Raw genomic sequence first — 24,908 nt, 5'->3', positions numbered from 1 at the left:
GTCCAAAGGTTTCCTCCAATACTTTGGGAAAGGGATAAAAAAGCAAGGAACTCAGTCCAACCTTCTATAAGTTAGAGACTGGGAAACTTTACCTTTCAAGATGTAGCTGAACCATAAATCTCAGCAGCTTAGACAGCATGATTGAACAGAAACTGGCAGCTATAACATTTGAAGGGCCATCAATTATTGACCTTATTCTAATTAAAATGCTGCCAACATATTATCTATGCTCACTATTATTGTCTCCTGTGTATATCATGCTGTACTTAACAAAGAAATACCCTGCCATTCTAGTGTACACCATACTTATTTCAAACTGCTCTAAAATAGCTTCAGAGTAAACAATTTGCTAGGTTTTTTATATTTATATAAAATATGCAAAATATATTCCTCTTTCCAAGTGTGCATATGGCATTTACATGCTAATATTACTGAAGAAAGAGAATAACACTTCAGATACAATCCACCTGCTTTGAACAAATTATGCCATGGAAGTTACACATTGAAACTGAACTGCACATGCAGTTATAACTTTAGATAAATGGCAGGTTATTAAAACTTCTCCATTAACATGTGTGCAATTCACTGAAATCTATGTATAAATACTTAAGCTAGAAAATTCTATTTTTATAGAGATTTCTAACCTTAAATGAAGCAGTACAGAATGTTGAAAGAAGAAAAGCAAAAGCAATTATAAAAGTTATTACAAAATACTTAATAAAAATAATAAAGGTAGGATATACAATCTTAATTTTACACCAAAAATTGATTATATCCCGTGGAATTGGTATCCACTGCTCACAATCACGTAGGCAGACCTTCTCCAGGATAAGACCATTTAAATAATGATTTCCTAAAAAGAAATGGCTTGAAAGATTGGCAGAATATCAACAGACAGGTGCCAAGTTAGCTCCCTAGATAGGATTTTTTTTAAAAAAAAATCCAACATATTTATTCACCAACACTTTGAATTATGCTCAGAAACAAACTGGCAAATCAGTACATTACAGCAGGGCTTTTCAACCAGTGCTATGTGTACCACTTGTGATACTTTGCCACATGGCAGGTGGTATGCAGTTGTTAGCCAAGTGTAGCAGGGGAGGGGCATGAGCCTAAGTGAGCCAAGCCTGAGGGAGAGGGAGAGGCAGCTGCAGCTGCAGGACTGTCTGGGCTCGGCAGAAGCCACAGGAGCTGGCAGGGCTCCAGAAGCAGCTCAGAGCTAGAGGTGAACTGAAGAAAAAAAAGAGGGGGGGGGAAGAGAGGAGAGGCTATAAAAGAACATGGTTTGGGTGGGGGAAGGGGAAAAAGACAAAAGGAAAGGTTTAATCCCTTTAAACAAATGTAATTAGTTTTATCCCCTTTAATTGAGTCTGTATGTGGCTTTTAGAAAGTTTTCTTTGAAGGTAAACTGGCTTAATTTAAAGCTAAAGCTTTTCGCAATTGCCGGAGCCTTTTTGTCTTGGACTGGAACATTGTGACACATGACACGCCTGAGGCAGCTTAAAGAGAAAAAAAACGGAATTTGTGTTTCTTTACTTTCTTGCTTTGCACTTGTTTCCTGTCTCTTTAAGGGTACAGGGAAGGGATTGGAGGGGTGCATTCTTACTACACTGTGGAAGAGCTCAGAAGGACCAACCAGCTAGCTCTGTTGTTGTTAGTTGCGAAGTCATGTCTGACCCTATGGACAATGTTCCTCCAGGCCTTCCTGTCCTCTACCATCTTCTGGAGTCCATTTAAGCTCACGCCTACTGCTTCAGTCACTCCATCCAGCCACCTCATTCTCTGTCGTCCCCTTCTTCTCTTGCCCTCAATCTTTCCCAGCATTAGGCTCTTCTCCAGTGAGTCTCTCTTCTCATTAGGTGGCCAAAGTATTTGAGTTTCAACTTCATGATCTGGCCTTCTAAAGAGTAGTCAGGGTTGATCTCCTCTAGGACTGACCGGTTTGATCGCCTTGCAGTGCAAGGGACTCGCAGGAGTCTTCTCCAGCACCATAGTTCAAAGGCCTCAATTCTTTGGCGCTCAGCCTTTCTTATGGTCCAATTTTCACAGCCATACATTGCAGCTGGGAAGACCATAGCCTTGACTATATGCACTTTTGTTGACAGGGTGATGTCTCTGCTTTTTAGCGTGCTGTCTAGATTTGCCATGGCTTTCCTCCCCAGGAGCAAGCGTCTTTTAATTTCTTGGCTGCAGTCCCCGTCTGCAGTGATCTTGGAGCCCAGGAAAGCTAGTTCAGGAGTCTACAAACTTATCAACTTTAAGACCTGTGGACTTCAACTCCCAGGATTCCTCAACCAGCCATGAGGGCTGAGAAATTCTGGGAGTTGAAGTCCACAAGTCTTAAAAGTGCCAAGTTTGAAGACCCCTGAACTAGCTGGTAGTGGTGCATATTAATAAACATGGATAAATTTATCATACATTTGTCAGTGCAAAGCAAAAGTGATTCAGCAAAGGAACAGCCACCAAAGAAATTAAAATTGGTACTTTTTTACTTTTTTTCTACAGTTTGTAATATTTTAATAGATTATACAATAAAATACAAAACTACAAAAGCAAATAGTAGGACACAATGGAGAGGGAAAAGGGGGAAAAAGTGAGGGGGAGAAGGGAAAAAGAAGAGACTTCCTCTGTTGCAGTAGAAGGAAGCATTAACATTGAAACTCAACTTTTTACTTTTCCATATTACTATAAATTAGCCATTTCTATAACAACAAAGTAATCTAATCAGTAAAACCCAAAATCCCCCCCCCCTTTTTTTTAGTCATCAAGTTTTTGACACCTTGCTAAGCACTGGTGGTACTCAAATATTGTCATGTCCTAAAAGTGGTACAATCTGTGAAAAGGCTGAAAAGCCCTGCATTACAGGACCTGTGTAATGTGATCCCCACTTGGGAATAGGGGTTGTAGTTTCTGAAGATTCTTCTGAATGAAATTAGATTGGATATTACCGGGAATGAGTAAAAGTATTTCTGGCTGCAACCAATTGCAAATCCACAAGCTTCCTAAAACTGTATACCTCTTTCTTCATGCTATCTCTTCAAAACCAGTTCATATTAGGAGCCTTGGTGGAGCAGTGGGCTAATGCCTCCTTAAGTAACACCAGCTGCCTGCAATTAGTGCAGGTTCGCATCCCACCAGGCTCAAGGTTGACTCAGCCTTCCATCCTTCCGAGGTAGTTAAAATGAGGACCCAGATTGTTGGGGGCAATTAAGCTGACTTTGTAATAATGCCGCTTGGGGGAGGGTGTGAAAGCCCTAATAAGCAGGCATATACATAGAATGAAGGCTACTGCTAAGCTTGTAAGCCGCCCTGAGTCTTCGGAGAAGGGCGGGATATAAATGGAATTAAAATAAAAAATAAATAAATAAATATTCTATTCTTGAATATGTCATATAACAGGAGTCCCCGACCCCAGGCCACTGACCTGCACAAGCGGCAGGAGAGCAAGGAAAGTTTCTCTGTGCACGCATGGGATCTATGTTGTGCATGAAAGCATCTCTCCTAGTCCATGGGAAAAATTGTCATTCACAAAACCAGTCCTTGATGCCAGAAAGATTGGGGACGACTGTCATATAAGATTACCGCAACTCAAAGTTAAGTATCGGAAGTACATGAAACAGCAAGCCAGCATTTTAGATAAGAATTAACAGAATGCCCCAAACAAGTTTTCCAAAACTGCATTAAAATGTGACATGTTATGTAGCATTAGGATGTAACTCCAGAAACAGGAACTGATGGGAAGAAAAAAAAAAGAGGAATAATTTTTGAAGGTGTTCTTGATTAGATAAATAATGTTGTAGGTTCTACACTTCAACAATAATGACTATCTATAGGCAATTATTAAATTTCAGTTATAAGAGAACTCCAGGAACATTGTATCTGTGGATAAATTAGCTGGCCTGCTGAAGTAAGAGAAACTATGGACTATTAAAATGTATTGAAACAGGTTGTGATGTCATCATCCTTTGCTCACTCTGGGAAGACATTTGGCTATTCTCTATCCTACCAAAAGACGCCATGTAACCAACAAATGGGTTTATAAATGGGGAGTGAAAAACACATACTGCTTTAAGAGTTTTGAAGATCAAGTCTACATATGTTTACTTTTTAAGTATTGAAAAAATATACAATTTACATTATGAAATAAAAGTATCTTACCTTGAAGCATCAATGCTGTCATATGATCCAACAGTATAATGTCTAAACAATTTCTTTGTTCTATCTGCTCGAGTTTCTGTTTAAAATGAAGATACATTATTCTTTTTAAACATATTCTATGTCCAGAAAGATAACCAAATGTTCTTTTAAATTAACCTGAAATGGGTCAATGATTAATATAAATAATCAGGACTTAGTTTCAACATTTACTGATACTAATTTAGGTCATAAATTCTTATTTACAACGTGTGTACACAAAAAACTACAATAAGAATTTTAGCTGTAGATCAGGCCTGCAGAACCTCTGGGCTATGGGCTAATCACCCCATGAAAACTACATATTTATCCCACAAAGATATAATATAATTTCCAAAAATATGTTAAAATTAAGCATTGCCAAAAGTGGTATGCTTTAGAAAGGACCATATAATTTTACTAACTTCTCAAACTATCTGGGTAATTTTTTAAAAGCTTGAATTGTAGCTTTGGCTCATAACAGATACAACACTCTTGAAGCTTTAACTATAATCTACATACTGGCAATTTATCTAGCAATAACATTTCAGTATATTCTATCAACTCTGTCAGTGTTTGGGTTGAACATGTTGCTTGTAGGCTTATGTGCAAAAATCTGCTCAATAAAAAAAACCACAGAAGATCCAAGGTAACCCACCCCTCCCACTTTCTAAAGTCATTTTTGTCTGTTTCCAAATATATTTTCAATCCAAATTCTGGACACACTTTATGACCCACAGCATCACAAATAAAAGAGACTACCGGTAAATTAAAGACTTAATGCTTCTTGTCTCTACATGTTCAAGGAAGGATACATTTTTTTCAGCCTTTATGATTCGTTAAAGAATTTGATGCTTGTTTATAAATTACAAGTATGCAATAGAGATGCATCATCCTTAGCATCATCATTAGCTGAAATCTAATATTATACAGATGAGAGAAACTGAAGGGGATTTTTAAATGTATTTTGTGAAAAATAAAGTACCGGTAAGTAAAGTACAGGCATTAAAGACTAGTGAAAAATATTCTGTACTTAATGTCTATGGAGATTCTCAGTCACCCAGGTCATTGTTACCCCAAAGGTGCTTTTTCATTAGGAAACTAGGCGCAGACCTGGCATGCATTACTGAAACCTGGTTGGGCCCGGAGGGAGGGGTCCCTTTGATTGAGCTATGCCACCAGGTTTCCTCTAATGGCAGAAAGTGAAGAGGAACTAAAGAGCCTCTTGTTGCGAGTAAAGAAGGAGAGTGCAAAACTTGGGTTGAAACTAAACATTAAGAAAACCAAGATCATGGCATCCGGCCCTCTCAATTCCTGGCAAATAGATGGGGAAGAAATGGAGGTTGTGACAGATTTTATTTTCCTGGGCTCCAAGATCACTGCAGATGGGGACTGTAGCCAAGAAATTAAAAGACGCTTGCTCCTGGGGAGGAAAGCCATGGCAAATCTAGACAGCACACTAAAAAGCAGAGACATCACCCTGTCAACAAAAGTGCGTATAGTCAAGGCTATGGTCTTCCCAGTTGCAATGTATGGCAGTGAAAGCTGGACCATAAGAAAGGCTGAGCGCCAAAGAATTGAGGCCTTTGAACTCTGGTGCTGGAGAAGACTCCTGCGAGTCCCTTGGACTGCAAGGCGATCAAACCGGTCAGTCCTAGAGGAGATCAACCCTGACTACTCTTTAGAAGGCCAGATCCTGAAGCTGAAACTCAAATACTTTGGCCACCTAATGAGAAGGAAGGACTCACTGGAGAAGAGCCTAATGCTGGGAAAGATTGAGGGCAATAGAAGAAGGGGACGACAGAGAATGAGGTGGCTGGATGGAGTCACTGAAGCAGTAGGCGTGAGCTTAAATGGACTCCAGAAAATGGTAAAGGACAGGAAGGACTGGAGGAACATTGTCCATAGGGTCGCGATGGGTCGGACACGACTTCGCAACTAACAACAACAACCAGGTTTCCGTGTGCTTCACCAGCCTCGGGATCAGGGTAGGGGCGGGGGGGTGGCAGTTGTTATTAAGGAGGCCCTTTGTCTGCGGGAGACCACTGCCCCTCAGATAGGCGGATGTGAGTCCCTTCTCCTGAGGTGGGGTCCTGTGGGTCAGTTGGGTCTGTTGCTCATGGACCTTTCTCCCAGCTGCGTGGCAATGGCCCTGCCCGGGCTACTCGACACTCTCTTGGGGTTGGTGGTTGAGTTTCCAAGGCTTATGGTTCCGGGAGATTTTAACCTGCCTTCCCTGGGTGGCACGTCGGGGGTGGCCCGAGAGTTCATGGCTTCCATGATAGCCATGGACCTGACCCAGATTATTCAGGGCCCGACTCACGAGGGGGGAAACACGCCCGACCTTATTTTTATCTTTGGGCAGTAGCTTAATGGTCTGGGTGGGGTTACTCCAACATCTCAACCCCTTTCATGGACAGACCAATATCTCCTGCGGTTGGGCCTCCGTCATGCTACTCCCCGCTGCTGGGAGGTGGAACCGACCAGGTGGTTCCGCCCCAGGCGCCTGATGGACCCAGATAGGTTCCAGATGGTGCTTGGATTCCTTCCTCCCTTTCCCACAGCCCGGTCGAGACCTTAGTTGACGCCTGGCAATGGGCTGCTTCGGAGGCTCTCGACCGTGTTGTGCCTTTGCGGCCTCTGACCTGGCGCAGATCCCGGCTTGCTCCTTGGTTCTCCGTGGACCTGCGGGAGATGAAGCGCCGGAGAAGGGGCCTAGAGAGCATTTGGAGATCCAGTCAGTCCGAGTCTGACCGAACACAGTTAAGATCCTTTTCTAGATCTTATCTTGTGACAATGGAGGTGGCGAAGCGTGCTCACTTCGCCACCCTCATTGCATCCGCAGATAACCGCCTGGCCGCCCTGTTTAGGGTGACCCATTCCCTTTTAAATCAGGGGACGGAAGAGGACCCCTTGCAGGGACGGGCCGAGGAGTTTAGTGAGTATCTGATGGATAAAATCGCTCAGATTCGGGCTGGCTTGGACTCCGACTGGGCAGTATCTGATGAGGGGGAAGCGATGGGTTTGGCTGATAATATTTGGGAAGAGTTTGATCCTGTGACTCCAGATGAAGTGGACAGGATCATGGGGAAATTAAGTGCCACCATGTGTTTGTTGGACCCGTGTCCCTCCTGGCTGGTTTATGCGGCTCGGGAGGTTACACGAGGCTGGCTCCTGGCAGTTATTAATGCTTCCTTGAGTGAGGGGTGCTTTCCTGCCGCCTTGAAATAAGCGGTGGTAAGGCCCCTCCTCAAGAAACCTGCCTTGGATCCAGCTATTTTAAATAACTTCCTCCTGTCTCCAACCTTCGCTCCCTTGCAAAGGTTGTTGAGAGCGTGGTGGCATGGCAGCTCCCTTTGGTCCTGGAGGAAACTGAGTATCTGGAACCATACCAATCGGGTTTCAGGCCCAGGTACAGCATTGGTCGCGCTGGTGGATGATCTCTGGCGGGCCCGACACAGGTTATTCCTCTGTCCTGGTCCTATTAGACCTCTCAGCGGCTTTTGATACCATCGACCATGATATCTTGCTGCGACGTCTTGAGGGGTTGGGAATGGGAGGCACTGTTTTACAGTGGTTCTCCTCCTACCTCTCAGGCTGTTTGCAGACAGTGTTGGCAGGAGGGCAGAGGTCAACCCCTAGGCCCCTTAGTTGTGGGGTGCCTCAGGGGTCGGTACTCTCGCCCCTCCTATTCAACATCTATATGAAGCCACTGGGTGAGATCATCCATGGTTTCAGGGTGAGGTATCATCAATATGATGATGATACCCAGCTTTTCATCTCCACCCCGAACCAACCCAGTGATGCCCTCAATGTGATGTCCCGTTGCCTGGAAGCGGTACGGATTTGGATGGGGAAGAACAGGCTCCAGCTCAACCCGGCCAAGACTGAGTGGCTTTACGTACCGGCATTTTGACTTGTCCAAGAAGTTCCATCTTTGGTTATGGGAGGAGAGGTGTTACCTCCCGTTGATAGGGCACGCAATTTAGGCGTCCTCCTGGACTCACGACTCAGTTTTGAAGATCATATTGGAGTCGTGGCCAGGGGGGCATTTGTCCAGGTTTGCCTGGTGCACCAGTTGCGCCCCTATCTGGACCGAGATGCCCTACGTACGGTCACTCATGCACTTGTTACCTCCCGGATAGATTACTGCAATGCTCTCTACATGGGGCTGCCCTTGAAGACCACCCGGAGGCTCCAGCTGGTGCAGAATGCGGCCGCACGGGTAGTGATGGGAGCATCCCGATACTCCCATATTACACCCCTCCTGTGTGAGCTGCATTGGTTACCGGTTGTCTTCCGGGTGAGAGTTAAGGTGCTGGTACTTACCTTTAAAGTCCTACATGGCCTAGGCCCGGGATATTTGCAGGACCGTCTGCTGCCGGGAACGACTTCCCATCACCCAGTGCGCTCACACAGAGAGGGCCTCCTCAGGGTGCCGTCAGCTAGACAATGTTGGCTGGTGACCCCCAGGGGGAGGGCCTTCTCTGTGGGAGCGCCAGCCCTGTGGAACCAACTCCCCCTTGAGCTTCGGATGGCCCTGGATCTCCGGTCCTTTCGCTGCGGCCTTAAAACTTTCCTTTTTCATCAGGCTGACCTGGACTGACGACAGGGTTTTTTAAAATGTTTTTTAATTTTAATTGTTTAGTTTAACTTATTTATTGGGGCTGTTTATTTAATTTCTTTTAACTTTTGTATTGTTGTTTTTATTGTTGTTAGCCGCCCTGAGTCCTTCGGGAAATAGGGCGGCATATAAGTCCCAAAAATAAATAAAATAAAATAAATAAACTGTACTTTGTTTTTCTTTGAAGACGTTTTGCTTCTCATCCAAGAAGCTTCTTCAGCTCTGACTGGATGGTAGGGAATCAAGCCATTCCATTCCCTACCATCCACTCAGAGCTAAAGAAGCTTCTTGGATGAGAAGCAAACTTCTTCAAAGAAAAACAAGAAAAAGCAGCGGTACATTCAGGGCAAGTGCATCTGAGATTCGTTGTATCTAAGAATGTCTGGCTTAGTTCAGTGCAACACTTGTTTTGCAGCTGTCTTTCGCAGTACCCTTTTCAAACTTGGAAACTGTCCTATCTGTAAACAAATCACTAGTCTACAAGGACAGATTATTTATCTAGGGTCTGTAATCTGTGCTCTTCAGGCAGAAATTAGTTGTCCAGTTCAGCCCTTCTACCCTATTGAGCCTCCGTGCTATCAGCCCCCTCTACCACAAAGATCCTGCAGGAGAAGGGCAGTGTGGACAACCGTGGGATCTGGCAGGGTGAGATCTGTGAACCATAAAGACAAAGCTTTTGCTGTGTCCCTGCACAACAGATACAGTGCCCTTTCTGACCTTAATAGGGACATTAAGGAGACAGGTAAAGGTATCTGTGATAATAACTCAAATAAGCAGGGAATCGTGGTCCAAGATGAAAAACTTGTTTTCAACAGGAAGAAGTGCAAATCTGGTATTACACACCAGTCATGCAAGAACAGAAAGGCATCCAAAAAGAGAAGCCACCTTCTGGTTGGTGATTCAATTATAAGGGATGTAAATTTAGGAAAGGACACAGATGTTTTGAAGGAGGTCAGGTGTCTTCCAGGTGCTACTGCCAGTAGGGACAAGAAGCATATTTCTAAAATAATCAAGAATGCCAGCAAGGACTGTGATGTGGAGGCTATTGTACATCTTGGCACTAATGATCTGTCCCAAAAAGATGTACTCTCTGTGCAGAATGATTTCCACAGCTTGGGGCAGGAACTCAGCAGAATAGGCTGTAGGCTTACTTTTTCAGAGGTTTTACCAGTGTATAAGGAGCAAAATGGAAAAGGCCAGGGTATAGCAGAATTTAATATGTGGCTAAAGGAGTGGTGTAAAGGAGAAGGCTTTGGTTATATTAGTCACGATGACTGTAGCTGGTCCAATGAAAAAATGTATAAAAGAAATGGTCTGCATCCATCCAAGAAAGGGACTGAGTTACTTGGCAATAAATTCACAGCTTTTCTGGAGGAACATTTAAACTAAACAATGGGGACAGTGAGTTAATTGATACAGAACATCACTGTCCCTGGCAATCTAAGAAAATAGGGGAAGCCAGGCACCACACAAGTTATGCAGCAAGTAAACACAGGGTCAGTCATAAATGACTCAAATGTCTATACACTAATGCAGAGTATGAACAGTAAGCAGGGTGAACTAGAAATTCAGGTAAATGAGGGCGGATATGATATTGTTGCCATTACGGAAACATGGTGGGACGAAACCTACAAATGGAACACACAGCTAGAGGGATTTAAACTATTAAAAAAAACCAGACTAAACAAAAGAGGAGGTGGAGTTGCTCTATATATAAGAAATAACTTTATCTCTATAGAAATAGAGCACAACAATGACAAAAACTGTAAACTTGAATGCATTTGGGTCAATATAAAAGGGGGGGGAAATGACATTGCCATAGGTGTATACTATAGGCCGCCCAACCAAGCAGAGGAAATAGAAGAACTTTTTGCTAGTCAGCTAACTAAGGTATGTAAGAAGCACATCACAATAGTAATGGGGGACTTTAATTACCCTGATATCAACTGGGAGACAAACTCTGCTGTCAAGCCACATGGGCTCAACAACTTGAGGGAACCCGGGGAAGCACCACATGTGCCGTCCGCGCAAGGCGAGCGGAAGCCAGACCACGCCCGCACCACCAGCAACGGAGCACCCAGAAGCAGCCACGGGCAGCCGCACGGGACTCATGCAGGACAGCCACGCAGGACTCACGGCCGCGGCCTCACAGGGTGGCTGCCCTGGAAGTCCGTATGGCGGCCATGCAAACGGAGCCGCCGGAGGCGCGCGTGGGCGTGCGGAAGGACGGCCGCCTCTTTCCCCGGGACGTTTCTGCTGCCTGCACATCGGCGGCGGTGCCGGGCGGTCTACACCCACGCCTGAACGACGGGGGCTGCCAGGGGGCTGCGGCTGCGGCGCGGGGTGTTAGGATGGTGGAGGGGAGCACGTCTGGGTCCCTAGGGCACGGGATAAGTGGGTGTTGGGCGTATACCTACCTGCGTGCTGTGTGGTCCTCGGCGCCAGGGGGTGAAGCAAGGTGTGGGGAGACAGGTAAAGGGGTGGGGTTTTACGCGGGCTCAGGTGGATGCTGGTCTGCGCAGGGGAAGGGTGGGGCTAATGGGTGGGGCTAATGGCCCAATTACAAGCAGTGTATAAAAGGCGCGTTGGGGGTGAGTAACTCCCAACGCTGACTTTGTATTCGTATGGAACTCTCGCAGTAAAGAAATTCCTGCAGTCAACCGTGCCACGTCGTTGTTATTCTTGCTGCTGCTTCTAGCGTGGACGGTGTTGACATCTGCACAAAGTGGAAGATCAAACAGATTCCTGACAAACCTAGCAGACAACTCTCTCTCCCAAAAAGTAGAGAAGGGAACTAGGGGATTAGGCATATTGGATTTAATTCTCACAAACAGAGATGAAATGATAGAAAATGTCAAAGCCACAGGAACCTTGGGGGGAAGTGATCATGCAATACTGGAATTCAACATTCTGGAGGCACAAGCAATAGAACACAGCCAAACTAGAGTCTTGGACTTTAAAAGAGCTAATTTCAATAAACTTAGAGAGACCATGAGAAGAATTCCATGGATGAGAATCCTAAAGGGGAAAACAACTCAAGAAGCTTGGGAAATTTTGAAAAGTGAGATAATAAAGGCCCAGTCTAGTACAATACCAACAAAGAAGAAAAATAACAGCTTTCAAAAGAAACCAGCATGGCTGCATAAAGAACTCTCTGATAAATTGAAAGATAAAAAGGACAAGTATAAGAATTGGAAAGAGGGGCACATAACTAAGTCAGAATATCAGCAAATAGCCCGTGCCTGCAAAGATGAAGTGAGGAAAACTAAGGCTCAAAATGAACCGCCCCCGACCTTCGTTTGTTTCACCGGGACCTGAAAACCTGGTTCTTTGATCTATCTGGCCTGGACTGAGGGGTTTTAAGTTTTTTAACTTTGTTTTAATTTGTTGGGCTATTAATTAATTTAATTCATTTTAATTCTATTTCAACTTTTATATTATCTTTTAACTTTTGCCCTGTAAACTGCCCTGAGTCCTTCGGGAATAGGGCGGTATATAAAACTAACTAACTAACTAACTAACTAAACTAAGGCTTGTGACCAAAGTCAAAAATAACAAAAAATGCTTCTTTCAACATATAAAAAACAAGAAAAAAGTTAAGGAAATGATTGGTCCATTAGTGGGGGAAAGTGGCAAGAAGGTGACAAGCAATAGGGAAAAAGCAGAACTATTTAACTCATTTTTTGCATATGTCTTTACACAAAGGGAAAAAACAGTCCAACCTACCAAAACCAGTGCCATAAAAAACAGAATAGAAACGCAAGTTAAGATAGGCAAGAAAATGGTAAGAGAACACCTGTCCAGCCTAGACGAGTTCAAATCACCAGGACCAGATGGATTACACCCGAAAGTTCTCAAGGAACTGGCAGACGTGATCTCAGAACCACTGAACTATATTTTTCAAAGATCCTGGAGCACTGGGGAACTACCAGAGGACTGGAAGAGAGCTGATGTAGTTCCCATCTTCAAAAAAGGGAAAAAAAATAGATCCAGGAAACTACAGACCTATCAGCCTGACCTCAATACCTGGGAAGATTCTGGAAAAGATAATCAAACAACAAATCAGCGAACACCTTGATGAAAACAAAGTCATCACTAAAAGTCGACATGGGTTTGTCAAAAACAGATCATGCCAGACAAATCTTATTACATTCTTTGACCAAGTGACAAAATTAGTGGACCTGAGGAATACTGTAGATATAATTTACTTGGACTTCAGTAAGGCGTTTGATAAAGTAGATCACAACCTACTACTTGATAAGATAGAAAAATGTGGGTTAGATAGCATCACCACCAGATGGATTCATAGCTGGCTGACAGGCCGTACTCAGCGTGTGGTCCTCAATGGAACTGCATCTACATGGAAGGAAGTGTGTAGTGGGGTGTCCCAGGACTCTGTTCTGGGCCCAGTGCTCTTCAACATCTTCATTAACGATTTGGATGAGGGGATAGATGGGGAACTCATCAAATTTGCAGACGACACCAAGCTGGCAGGAATAGCCAATACTCCAGAAGACAGGCTTAAAATACAGAAGGATCTGGACAGACTCGAACACTGGGCGCTATCTAACAAAATGAAATTCAATGGTGAAAAAAGTAAGGTTCTAGATTTAGGCAGGAAAAATCAAATGCACAGGTATAGTATAGGTGGCACCTTGCTCAATATTAATAACTGTGAGAGGGATCTCAGAGTCCTAGTAGACAATCACTTCAATATGAGCCAGCAGTGTGCTGCAGCTGCCAAAAACCCAACACAGTGCTAGGCTGCATTAACAGAGGGATAGAATCAAGATCAAGTGAAGTACTAATACCACTTTATAATGCTTTGGTAAGGCCACACCTGGAATACCGCATCCAGTTTTGGTCACCACGATGTAAAAAAGATGTCGAGACTCTAGAAAGCGTACAGAGAAGAGCAACAAAGATGATTGGGGGACTGGAGGCTAAAACATATAGGGAACGGTTGCTGGAATTGGGTATGTGTAGTTTAACGAAGAGAAGGGTGAGGGGTGACATGATAGCAGTGTTCCAATATCTCAGGGGCTGCCACAAAGAAGAGGGAGTCAAGCTATTCTCCAAAGCACCTGAAAGCAGGACAAGAAGCAACAGATGGAAACTAGTCAAGGAGAGAAGCAACCTAGAACTAAGGAGAAACTTTCTGACAGTTAGAACAATTAACCAGTGGAACAACCTGCCTCCAGAAGTGGTGAATGCTCCAACACTGGAAGTTTTAAAGAAGAGACTGGACAGCCATTTGCCTGAAATGGTATAGGGTTTCCTGCCTGAGCAGGGGGTTGGACTAGATGACCTCCAAGTTCCCTTCCAACTGTATTATTATTATTATTATTATTATTATTATTATTATTATTATTATTATTATTATTATTATTATTATTGTCCAGTTTCCTCGTGAAAAAGCACCTTTGGGATTCTGGACTCAAATACATATATTAATTCAGAGAATTTTTGAAGATCAATATACAATTGAGACTAGAGACATTTTTGTTGGGGCTGATGAAAAAACAATTGGAAAAATTGCATGGAACTCTATTCTTATATACGATAATGGGAAGACTTTTATACCATGGAAAGATTTGATAATGGAAGAATGGTTGGTAAAGTTGGTGGAGTTGACTGGGATGACAAAATTGACAGCCTTGATTAGAGAAAGTACATTGATTAATTTTAATGCTAATTGGAAACCCCTTTTGGACTTTTTCTGCCAAACAGATAAAAATGAAATTATATACATGTAAATTTGATGATTGATAATACTAACAGACTATTTAAAAATGATGTTATGCTGTTACCGTAGAGTAAGAGTTTCATGTACATTTCACGTATAAGTCACTCCTTTTTCGTTTTTCTATTTTTTCTTTATTTTACTGCATTCTGCTCTCTCTCTTTATTCTTTTTTTCTCTTCTCCTTCTTGACTACTAGTTCTTGTTAGCTTTTATCTTTTTTGTTATAAAATTTCATAAAGGTATTTTAAAAAATCGAAATATTTAGAATCAGTTGAAATAAGACATTCTGAAAAACTGCCTCCATGCATAGGTTCTGTGTCATTGTGAGCAAGGAGAAAACTCCCGAAGGCTTTTGGAGTGAAGGCTGGGGAGAGGAGAGAGGGGGAGTTCTTGAAGAAAGCACATGCCAAGGTAATTCTGAATTGATTATAGTGGAGTTTGCCATGAGTTGTTATAATGCAAGGATAACATTAAGTCTAGTTTTTCAGGTGAATATCTTTTTTAAAAAAACAACAACAACAACCCGGTATATTCACTCTGACAGTGCCTGTAAACTCCAAAATTATAGTTTCTTTAGAAAAGTCAGCTGTAGGGATAAATTGGTTTCTATAGGTATGTTCTCAAGAGTTCTATTATTGTACTGAAAGTGGGTGGAAGGAAACACAAAATGTGCAAGTGACAAGCTTTATACCATGTCAGCTCTCAAAAAGTTTGCAAAGCAAAATTGTATTAAAATAATTTAAACATCTAAGTGCATTTGCAGGAAATATAAATTATTGGGAGAAGCAAGATAATCTAAAGGGCAAGGTATATATATTGTTTAGGATCATCATAAAGTGGGAGGTGTTTTTTTTATTCAATAGAGAGAAAAATATATGTTGTTGTTAGTTGCGAAGTCGTGTCCGACCCATCGCGACCCTATGGACAATGTTCCTCCAGGCCTTCCTGTCTTCTACCATCTTCTGGAGTCCATTTAAGCTCATGCCTACTGCTTCAGTGACTCCATCCAGCCACCTCATTCTCTGTCGTCCCCTTCTTCTCTTGCCCTCAATCTTTCCCAGCATTAGGCTCTTCTCCAGTGAGTCCTTCCTTCTCATTAGGTGGCCAAAGTATTTGAGTTTTAGCTTCAGGATCTGGCCTTCTAAAGAGCAGTCAGGGTTGATCTCCTCTAGGACTGACCGGTTTGATCGCCTTGCAGTCCAAGGGACTCGCAGGAGTCTTCTCCAGCACCATAGCTCAAAGGCCTCAATTCTTTGGCGCTCGGCCTTTCTTATGGTCCAACTTTCACTGCCATACATTGCAACTGGGAAGACCATAGCCTTGACTATACGCACTTTTGTTGACAGGGTGATGTCTCTGCTTTTTAGTGTGCTGTCTAGATTTGTCATGGCTTTCCTCCCGAGGAGCAAGCGTCTTTTAATTTCTTGGCTACAGTCTCCATCTGCAGTGATCTTGGAGCCCAGGAAAATAAAATCTGTCACTACCTCCATTTCTTCCCCATCTATTTGCCAGGAATTGAGAGGGCCGGATGCCATGATCTTGGTTTTTTTAATGTTTAGTTTCAACCCAACTTTTGCACTCTCCTTCTTCACCCGCAACAAGAGGCTCTTTAGTTCTTCTTCACTTTCTGCCATTAGAGTGGTATCATCTGCATATCTTAGGTTGTTGATATTTCTTCCAGCAATCTTAATTCCAATTTTTGATTCATCTAGCCCTGCCTTTCTCATGATGTGCTCTGCATATAAGTTAAATAGGCAGGGCGACAGTATACAGCCTTGCCGGACTCCTTTCCCAATTTTGAACCAATCAGTGGTTCCGTGTCCAGTTCTCACTGTTGCTTCTTGGCCTGCATATAGGTTTCTCAAGAGACAAATAAGATGGTCTGGTACGCCCATCTCTTTAAGAACTTGCCACAGTTTGTTATGATCCACACAATCAAAGGCTTTAGCATAATCAATGAAGCAGAAGTAGATGTTTTTCTGGAACTCTCTACCTTTCTCCATGATCCAGCGTATGTTGGCAATTTGATCTCTGGTTCCTCTGCCTCTTCGAAATCCTGCCTGTACTTCTGGTAGTTCTCGATCCACATACTGCTGGAGTCTAGCTTGTAGGATTTTAAGCATAACTTTACTAGCATGAGAAATGAGTGCAATGGTGCGATAGTTTGAACATTCTTTGGCACTGCCTTTCTTTGGAATTGGAATGTAAACTGATCTTTTCCAATCCTGTGGCCACTGTTGAGTTTTCCAAATTTGCTGGCAAATTGAGTGTAGCACTTTTACTGCATCATCTTTTAAGATTTTGAATAGCTCAGCTGGAATACTGTCACCTCCACTAGCTTTGTTGTTGCTCAGTTTTTCTAAGGCCCACTTCACTTCACATTCTAGGATGTCTGGCTCGAGGTCAGTGACCACCTCATTGTGATTATCAGGGATGTTAAGCTCATTCTTGTATAGCTCTTCTGTGTAATTTTGCCACCTCTTCTTAATCTCTTCTGCCTCTGTTAGGTCCCTGCCGTTTTGGTCCTTTATCATGCCCATTTTTGCATGAAACGTTCCCTTCATCTCTCCAATTTTCTTGAAAAGATCTCTGGTCCTCCCTATTCTATTGTTTTCTTCTATTTCTTTGCACTGTTCATTTAAGAAGGCATTGTTATCTCTTCTAGCTATTCTCTGGAATTCTGCATTCAATTGGGCATATCTTTCTTTTTCTCCCTTGCCTTTCGCTTTCCTCCTTTCCTCAGCTATTTGCAAAGCTTCCTCAGACAGCCATTTTGCTTTCTTGCATTTCTTTTTCTTTGGGATGGTTTTGGATGCTACCTGTTGTACAATGTTGCGAACCTCTGTCCATAGTTCTTCAGGCACTCTGTCTATCAAATCTAATTCCTTAAATCTATTTGTCACCTCTATTGTATATTCAACAGGGATATGATTTAATTCATACCTGAGTGGCCTAGTGCTTTTCCCTACTTTCTTCAGTTTAAGCCTAAACTTTGCAATGAGAAGCTCATGGTCTGAGCCACAGTCAGCTCCTGGTCTTGTTTTTACTGACTGTATAGAGCTTCTCCATCTTTGGCTGCAGAGCACATAGTCAATCTGATTTCTGTGTTGACCATCTGGTGATGTCCATGTGTAGAGCCGTCTCTTGGGTTGTTGGAAAAGAGTGTTTGCTATGACCATCGTATTCTCTTGACAAAATTCTATCAACCTGTGCCCTGCTTCATTTTGCACTCCAAGGCCAAACTTTCCTGCTATTCCGCTTATCTTTTGGCTTCCTACTTTAGCATTCCAATCCCCCATGATGATAAGGACATCATTTTTTGGTGTTACTTCTATAAGGTGCTGTAGGGCTTCATAGAACTGGTCAATTTCATCCTCTTCAGCACTGGTGGTTGGGGCATAGACTTGGACAACTGTAATATTGAATGGTTTGCCTTGGATTCGAACTGAGATCATTCTGTCATTTTGAGGATTGTATCCCAGTATTGCTTTTCCTACTCTTTTATTGACTATGAAGGCTACTCCATTTCTTCTGAGGGATTCTTGCCCGCAGTAGTATACCTGATGGTCATCTGAATTAAATTCACCCATTCCTGTCCATTTTAGTTCGCTGATACCTAAGATATCGATGTTCAGTCTTGTCATCTCTTGTTTGACCACGTCCAGCTTTCTTTCATTCATGGATCTTACATTCCAGGTTCCTATGGAGAAAAAATCTTTACAGCATCGGACTTTCCTTTCACCACCAGACACATCCACAGCTGAGCGTCCTTTCGGCTTTGGCCCAGTCGCTTCATTCTTTCTGGCGCTACTAGTACTAGCCCTCTGCTCTTCCCCAGTAGCATATTGGACGCCTTCCGACCTGAGGGGCTCATCTTCCAGCGTCATATCGTTTTGCCTTTTGGTACTGTCCATAGGGTTTTCATGGCAAAGATACTGGAGTGGGTTGCCATTTCCTTCTCCAGTGGATCACGTTTTGTCAGAACTCTCTGCTATGACCTGTCCGTCTTGGGTGGCCCTGCACGGCATAGCTCATAGCTTCATTGAATTACGCAAGCCCCTTCGCCACGACAAGGCAGTAATCCATGAAGGGGGAAAAATATATAATCTCTCCCAATAAAAACAGCACTCAGTGAGAAAAAGGTATAAATATAAATGTACTTATATCCCATATACTAATCCATAAACAGTTTTTAGCCAGAGGCCTTAAAGAGACAGAAGAACTAAACACATCTTTAAAAAGAACAAAGCAGAAATATCATACATTTTATTAAGTGAATGTAATCCTGTCCACCACGTTGTAAATCAGATAAATAATAATAGGTTCTCTCTTAAGAGGCTGTAAAAAGAACACAATTTAATACCGCAACTTAATGACTTGGCTTTTATCATGTCAGGTAGTGATTATAGAAGTTGGAGTTCAACCTTTTTGGAAAGCTGGAATGTTCTTATTAAAACAATCTCCAACCAAGACTGAGATGCTGTTTTCTTCAGTATACCTTCCCCTTTCTTTGCAGCAGTTTGGACATTTCTTAAACAACTGTGAGATTCAGAACATAAGACTTCATGCAGAAGATAACAACTTAGTGTCTGTAGAGGATTCACAACATTTTTTAAAAGCTCATTTTTTGTTAATCACACACTGAGGTCAGCAGTGCTTTTTCTGTAAAAGAAAAAGATGCCGGAACTCACACATGTCATACAACTCGCCTTGCCTACCCTACAAGGTTGTATCCAAAAAAGGTGCCGGAACTCCGTTCTGAGCGTTCCATGACAAAAAAAGCCCTGGAGGTCAATTAACAATTCCAGAAAAACGGTGTTTTTAGAAAATCTACATCAAAAATAGTATAATTTATGACAACATTTAAGAAAACAGGAACACTGGGTTGTTTGCTTTTTTGTTTCTACTCTTCAAGCTGTAGTCTATTTTAGCAGCTATATACTCGTCACCAAGGAAACTATTGTGGGCTATATTTGATTAGATATGTTGCCAGACATATAGGCAAAATTTACTGGTTTGCAAGTATTGAATCTATAAATTACAAAATTACAATAACTACAAAATCAATAGTTGTTGGAATTATATCATGATCTTTATTACTATTTTTGGCTCCATGGGTGTAAGAAATTTTTTGGGGAAAAATGAACAGAACAAATTCAAAGAGTAAAATGATTGTATTTTGGTTCTTAATTATCCAGATAGAACTGTAAGAATATACGTATGTGCGCACGCACACACACACCACACACACACACACACACACACAAAATTGTGAGAGTAACATTTGTTAAGAACATAGAAAAAGTATTAATTAACTACCCACAACAGATGGGCAATAGAATACCAACCTGTGATAGAGATATGGGAATTGTTAATTTTAATTGTTCTTTCTATCTAAAACACTGGCAAATGTTTAAAATTAAGTTTTTTTTCCAGGCATGTGTTTTTGTTACACACACACACACACCTCTATATATACACATACACATACATACACACACACATACATATATGAAATCATTTACATATTTATATATAAAATTGTATTTTGGAAACTACATATATAACAGCTTAATGTTATATATAAAATTATTTGTTTACAATAACACAATGCATTAGCAGAATGTCAGACATGAAATTTCTTAAATCCTCTTTAGATTTCATATGTAAATGATTTCATGTATATAGGTATGTAGAGCAAACATATTCATGAGAATATTAATTGGAATTTTAATTGTATTTTAATTGGGGTTTTATTTCAAGGTCAATATAATCTTTTTAATTGATTTTAAGTTTTGTAATTTGTTGTATTGTTTTTAAAAAACCTTGTGAACCGCCCTGAGTCCTACGGGAGAAGGGTGGTATATAAATCAAATAAATAAATAAATAAATAAATAAATAAATAAATAAATAAATAAATAAATAAATAAATAAATAAATAAATAAATAAATAAATAAATAAATAAATAAATAAATTGCTTTATTGTGTCAAAACCTGAAATGTGGTTTATGCTATGAAATGCTGGTTCATATATGAGCAAATCTTTCTATTCTCTGTGTATGTGTATCACTTAACAAAGGAAGCCATACTGGAATCAAGGATGTATATACAATAAATTGTAAGCATATCTATTCGCAAACTATGATTGATAAAACCACTTCTCTCTACTACATATAGTCACTGTATGTCATTTGGGGCAGATATAGCAGACGCATGAGATGAAGAAAAGGAAGGAAAGATCATATTGTTCACTACAAGCAAGAAAATTTTATTTTGGTATTATATATTCTAGACCTGTGTATGCTTCAGTGTTTCCAAAAACACAAGAGCACAGTTGTAGAACTTCTTTAAAATAGTTGTGTCTTTTTTCCAGACCACTTCATTTGCCTGAAAACCAACATGTGTTTTCAAGAGGTGCTGCACTCATTCTCCATAACATTCTTATCTACCTTTTTAAAAATATTTTCAAAGCATGTAGAAACCATGATATATACTCTCGACACAAACAATTTAGAAAAATTTTGTCTTGTAAATATTATGCCAAGAGGACAGAGAAGGGACTTCCTTTGGAAACCACCTATTGGTCTTTGAATTTTTAACCTGAAATTCAAATTGATATATATCAGTATGCAGTTTGATATAGACATATCAGATGTGATTTTGGCACCTATTATTTGGATATTTATAGAGAAAAGTAATTTGCTAATTTGTAGAAAAATTGTAGAAAATTTGTCTTCTATAAAAATAGTTTCTTAAAGTAACTGATAATCTCAACATTAATTGTATTTTCTTGCAATCCCCATATTAAAACTCCACAAGCCAAAAAATAAGGTCCATATTAATACTGTAAATAACTACCATTTCACTATCACTTACTCTTTAATTTTATATTCAGTATATCCAATGGTACTTGAATATGACACTGATATTGATAGTCAAAAGAATAATGCCCTCTGTTGGATATTAAAATGAATGAAGCTTATAAATTCAATATTAAGTCTTTATATATTTTCCATATTCATATCATGGTCACTTAGATAAGTAACCAAATGCTTACATATTATCTTCAATTAAGTTTCAAACTGCATGTTTCAATTAATTTATTTATTGTGCTATTAATGTATTATTTATTAATTAATTTCAAGTGAGCTCATCCCAGCATTTACTTTAAGCTGTTTAAACATTGCAAAATGGCACAGTGTGAGCAAGGGCAATAATTAAAATATCAAAGGCAAACAGAATATGGATTAGACGTCTTTATTCATAGCTATTATTATACTCATATTTCCCATTGTTAAGTTTGTAACAATTATAACCGTCTAATTAGGATATCAGGAACTGAAATACGGAAATTTTAACATAGCTCTCAAACTTTACTCTGTCAGCATCCTGGTTTTCAACTTCATAATCCCCAATGAATTGAAGTCAAACATTAATTAGAGTACTTTCAAACCATAATGAATTTAGTTATTACACTTCACTGATTGCACTTAACTAATCTAAAAATGAACTTCTGGTTCGGCTCTCATCACTCCTAATGTCTTAAATTGATTTATTGACCTGTACCAAACGTGGAGCAACTATTGGACAGATAGCTGTTGCCCCTTTTCACGCTATTCTCAAACCAAATAAAGATTCCAAATCTATACACTGCTAAGTACAAGTGCAAAGAGTAATGCAAAGTGACATCAAACTCTCCCCATTTTCAGTTTCTAGAACATTATAGGGAGCTACTGCTTGGAGGAAGGGATGAAAAGACTTCCTGAACTTTATAAACTACAATAGTACCTACTGCAACATTTAAAATAAAATGGTTAGTTACTGATTCAAAGCAACAATGAAAAGTAGAAAAATAATAATCTTTTAACAATTAAATATTTAATGAATATTTCAAATAGCTCTTTTTAAATCAAACTAGCATAGCACAGAGTATGTCTACCCTCCACAAATCCACAATTCTAATTAGAATCCAACTAAATAGATATCCTAGTTTTAAAAGGGCTGCATGGCTTTATAGTTACCTCTTCAACAGCAATTATTTGTTTCATTAGAATCACTGAACTTAAACCTAATGCTAATTTATAAATAATCTGACCCATATCTATTTAGAGAGGGGCTGAGATTATTTATAAGTTAATAGAAGTATCATTGAGCTTATCACTAGATGAGTGTTTATACGGCTGAAACCTTATTTTTCCAATATTTTAAAGTATATGTTGGATACCTTACAAAAGATTTAAACTTCTGGCTCAGTATCTATTTCCCATACCCTCTATTGTCTAAAAAAGTACTGTAAAGTAAATACTAATAATAATAAAATAGAGAGAGACATAATTCATGGCAAAATTCAGAAACAACTGAAAAATATTTAGAAATAATAACCAGCAAGTTGATCTCATAAATCCAATAGAAATAAAACAAAAGAAAAATCATTACATTCATTCATTAATGGGTATGGACTACATCCTCATTCAAAATTATAATAAATGAATTTATAGGCAATGTACTGAAATTGAGAACAGGGCAAGAATCAACTGCATAAAAATATAAGAAGGCAAATACTCAGGCAGAGTATTAGAAAGAATTTCCTAATTTTTAGAACTATTAAGCAATGGAACAATCTGCCCACTGCAGTGGTAGAGTCCCTTTTGTTGGAGTTTTCAAACTGGGACTAGATAGCCACCTGTTCTAAATGGGCTAAAGGGTTCTTGCACTGAGCATGGGTGTTAAAGTAGACCTTTAAATACGTATATTCCATGATTATATTGTAATGATTAGCAATCTCCTACAAAACTGAACATAAACAGGAAGAAGTCCTCCATTTTAAGCAAGTAAACATATCCTGACAACAAAGAAATTCACCCATTTCCTATTTTCTACAATGGTACTTTATACTGGAAGTGATTAATCCAATCCCATACATCAGTATTTTGAGAACTCTCTGAAACTAATGAGTTTTCCCAATAGACATGTATGTTTGGAAGAGAATTATCATTTAATAATTTAAACATAAGCAGAAGGGCATAGGGCGCTAAAGTATTCTTAAAATTTGTTTTCAGAACACCTCTCACATTGAGCCATTCTTATTCATACTGACAACACTACACATACGCAGGTATACACACTCAAAAGTTTTCAAAGTTACACAATACCTCCAAAATGAACTTTCTTCTTGAATCTTGAATTTTCAGCCATAATTTCTAACTTGGATGTAACCATCTCAGTTGCATTTGTTGTATATTTCCACCATCACAAACATACATAGTCCCCAGTTTTCAAATTGAACTGTTTCTCATTACTACTGTGAAATCTCTCAATAAGAAGCAAAAAAACCCCAGCCATTCAAATCTTTAAATCCATTATATTGAAGGGTTGTGAGAAGAACTTTTCGAGATCAAAATATCAGTGTAAATCAGGAAATCAGTTATCGTATGCAAGTTAAAGGTTCAGTAATATAGTCGGTATCCTTCCATTTCACATTGTACCATCACATTTCCCCGAGTCTTTAGTAAAGGTTTCCATGGAAATGCATCAGTCACTAAAGTAAGTAAGTGCAGGTGAAGCATGCCTGAAAACCTAGAGCAGTTACGAATGCCATTAGAGAGAAAAAAGAATGATTCAACCCAGCTGTACTGTGTTACTAATAGCTATCGTTTCTACATTGTAGTGTTCAGCGCTAAACAAAATCTGCTCTACCAGCAATGAAAACCCACTCGGTTTGCCCTGTCTCTAACACGCCCATAATAAAAATAACCTTGATGAGTGCATGCTAGAAGTTAAAGCATTTCAAATGCAAATTCTCTCTCCTCCCACAAATGCCAAATACGCTTGGTTTGCCATGGCTTTAAAACTGTATGTTAATTTCCTCCTTTAAAGCATGACTATATTGTCTATCCATTAATACTGTAAGAACCAGAAAAGTATTGGCTTCTTTGATTGATGTTAAAGAGAGCCAAGCCCTAAAATTAAGTATAAAATCTTAGACCTAAGATTAGCTAGTTCAGCATAATCACTTGTAACCGTATATCAGAATAATTTATTTACGGATGGATTCTTGCCAATCAAATGTTATTTAAAAGGTCTGCCTAGTGGATATCTATTTTTTTTTACTCTAGAGCAGGGGTGTCAAACTGCTGCCGTCATCCGGAAGCCGCGCCCACCCAATTGCCGGCAATGGCAAAACCGTCCTGACATTGCACAATGTCATGTGATATTGCGAGTTTGACATGTCTGCTCTAGAGTAAATACAAGAGATCAAGTCCAGATTGGAAGTGGGGTGTGTGGGCTGGGAAGCTTATAACTCTTTCCATCTCTGCTGAAATCCTTTTCTGATTTTTTTTTTTACAAAAACACTGAACAATAAAT

At 40.3% G+C, this 24,908-nt stretch overlaps 1 protein-coding gene across 3 annotated transcripts in view; it reads right to left on the bottom strand.

Annotated features, from left to right (window-relative positions):
• Positions 1 to 24,908, bottom strand: part of SHANK2 (SH3 and multiple ankyrin repeat domains 2) — a 407,794-nt gene that overhangs the window by 187,092 nt on the left and 195,794 nt on the right. For all 3 annotated transcript variants that reach the window (XM_081341780.1, XM_081341781.1, XM_081341782.1), the window contains exon 14: positions 4,159 to 4,234. In XM_081341780.1, the coding sequence (XP_081197906.1) occupies positions 4,159 to 4,234 (76 nt within the window). The remainder of the gene's footprint in view (positions 1 to 4,158; positions 4,235 to 24,908) is intronic.

The sequence above is a fragment of the Vipera berus genome (genome assembly GCF_964194415.1).
Source record: "Vipera berus genome assembly, chromosome: 1".
Classification (NCBI taxonomy): domain Eukaryota; kingdom Metazoa; phylum Chordata; class Lepidosauria; order Squamata; family Viperidae; genus Vipera; species Vipera berus.
The sequence above is the reverse complement of the archived record's forward strand: the minus strand, read 5'-3'. Positions and strand labels throughout refer to the sequence as shown.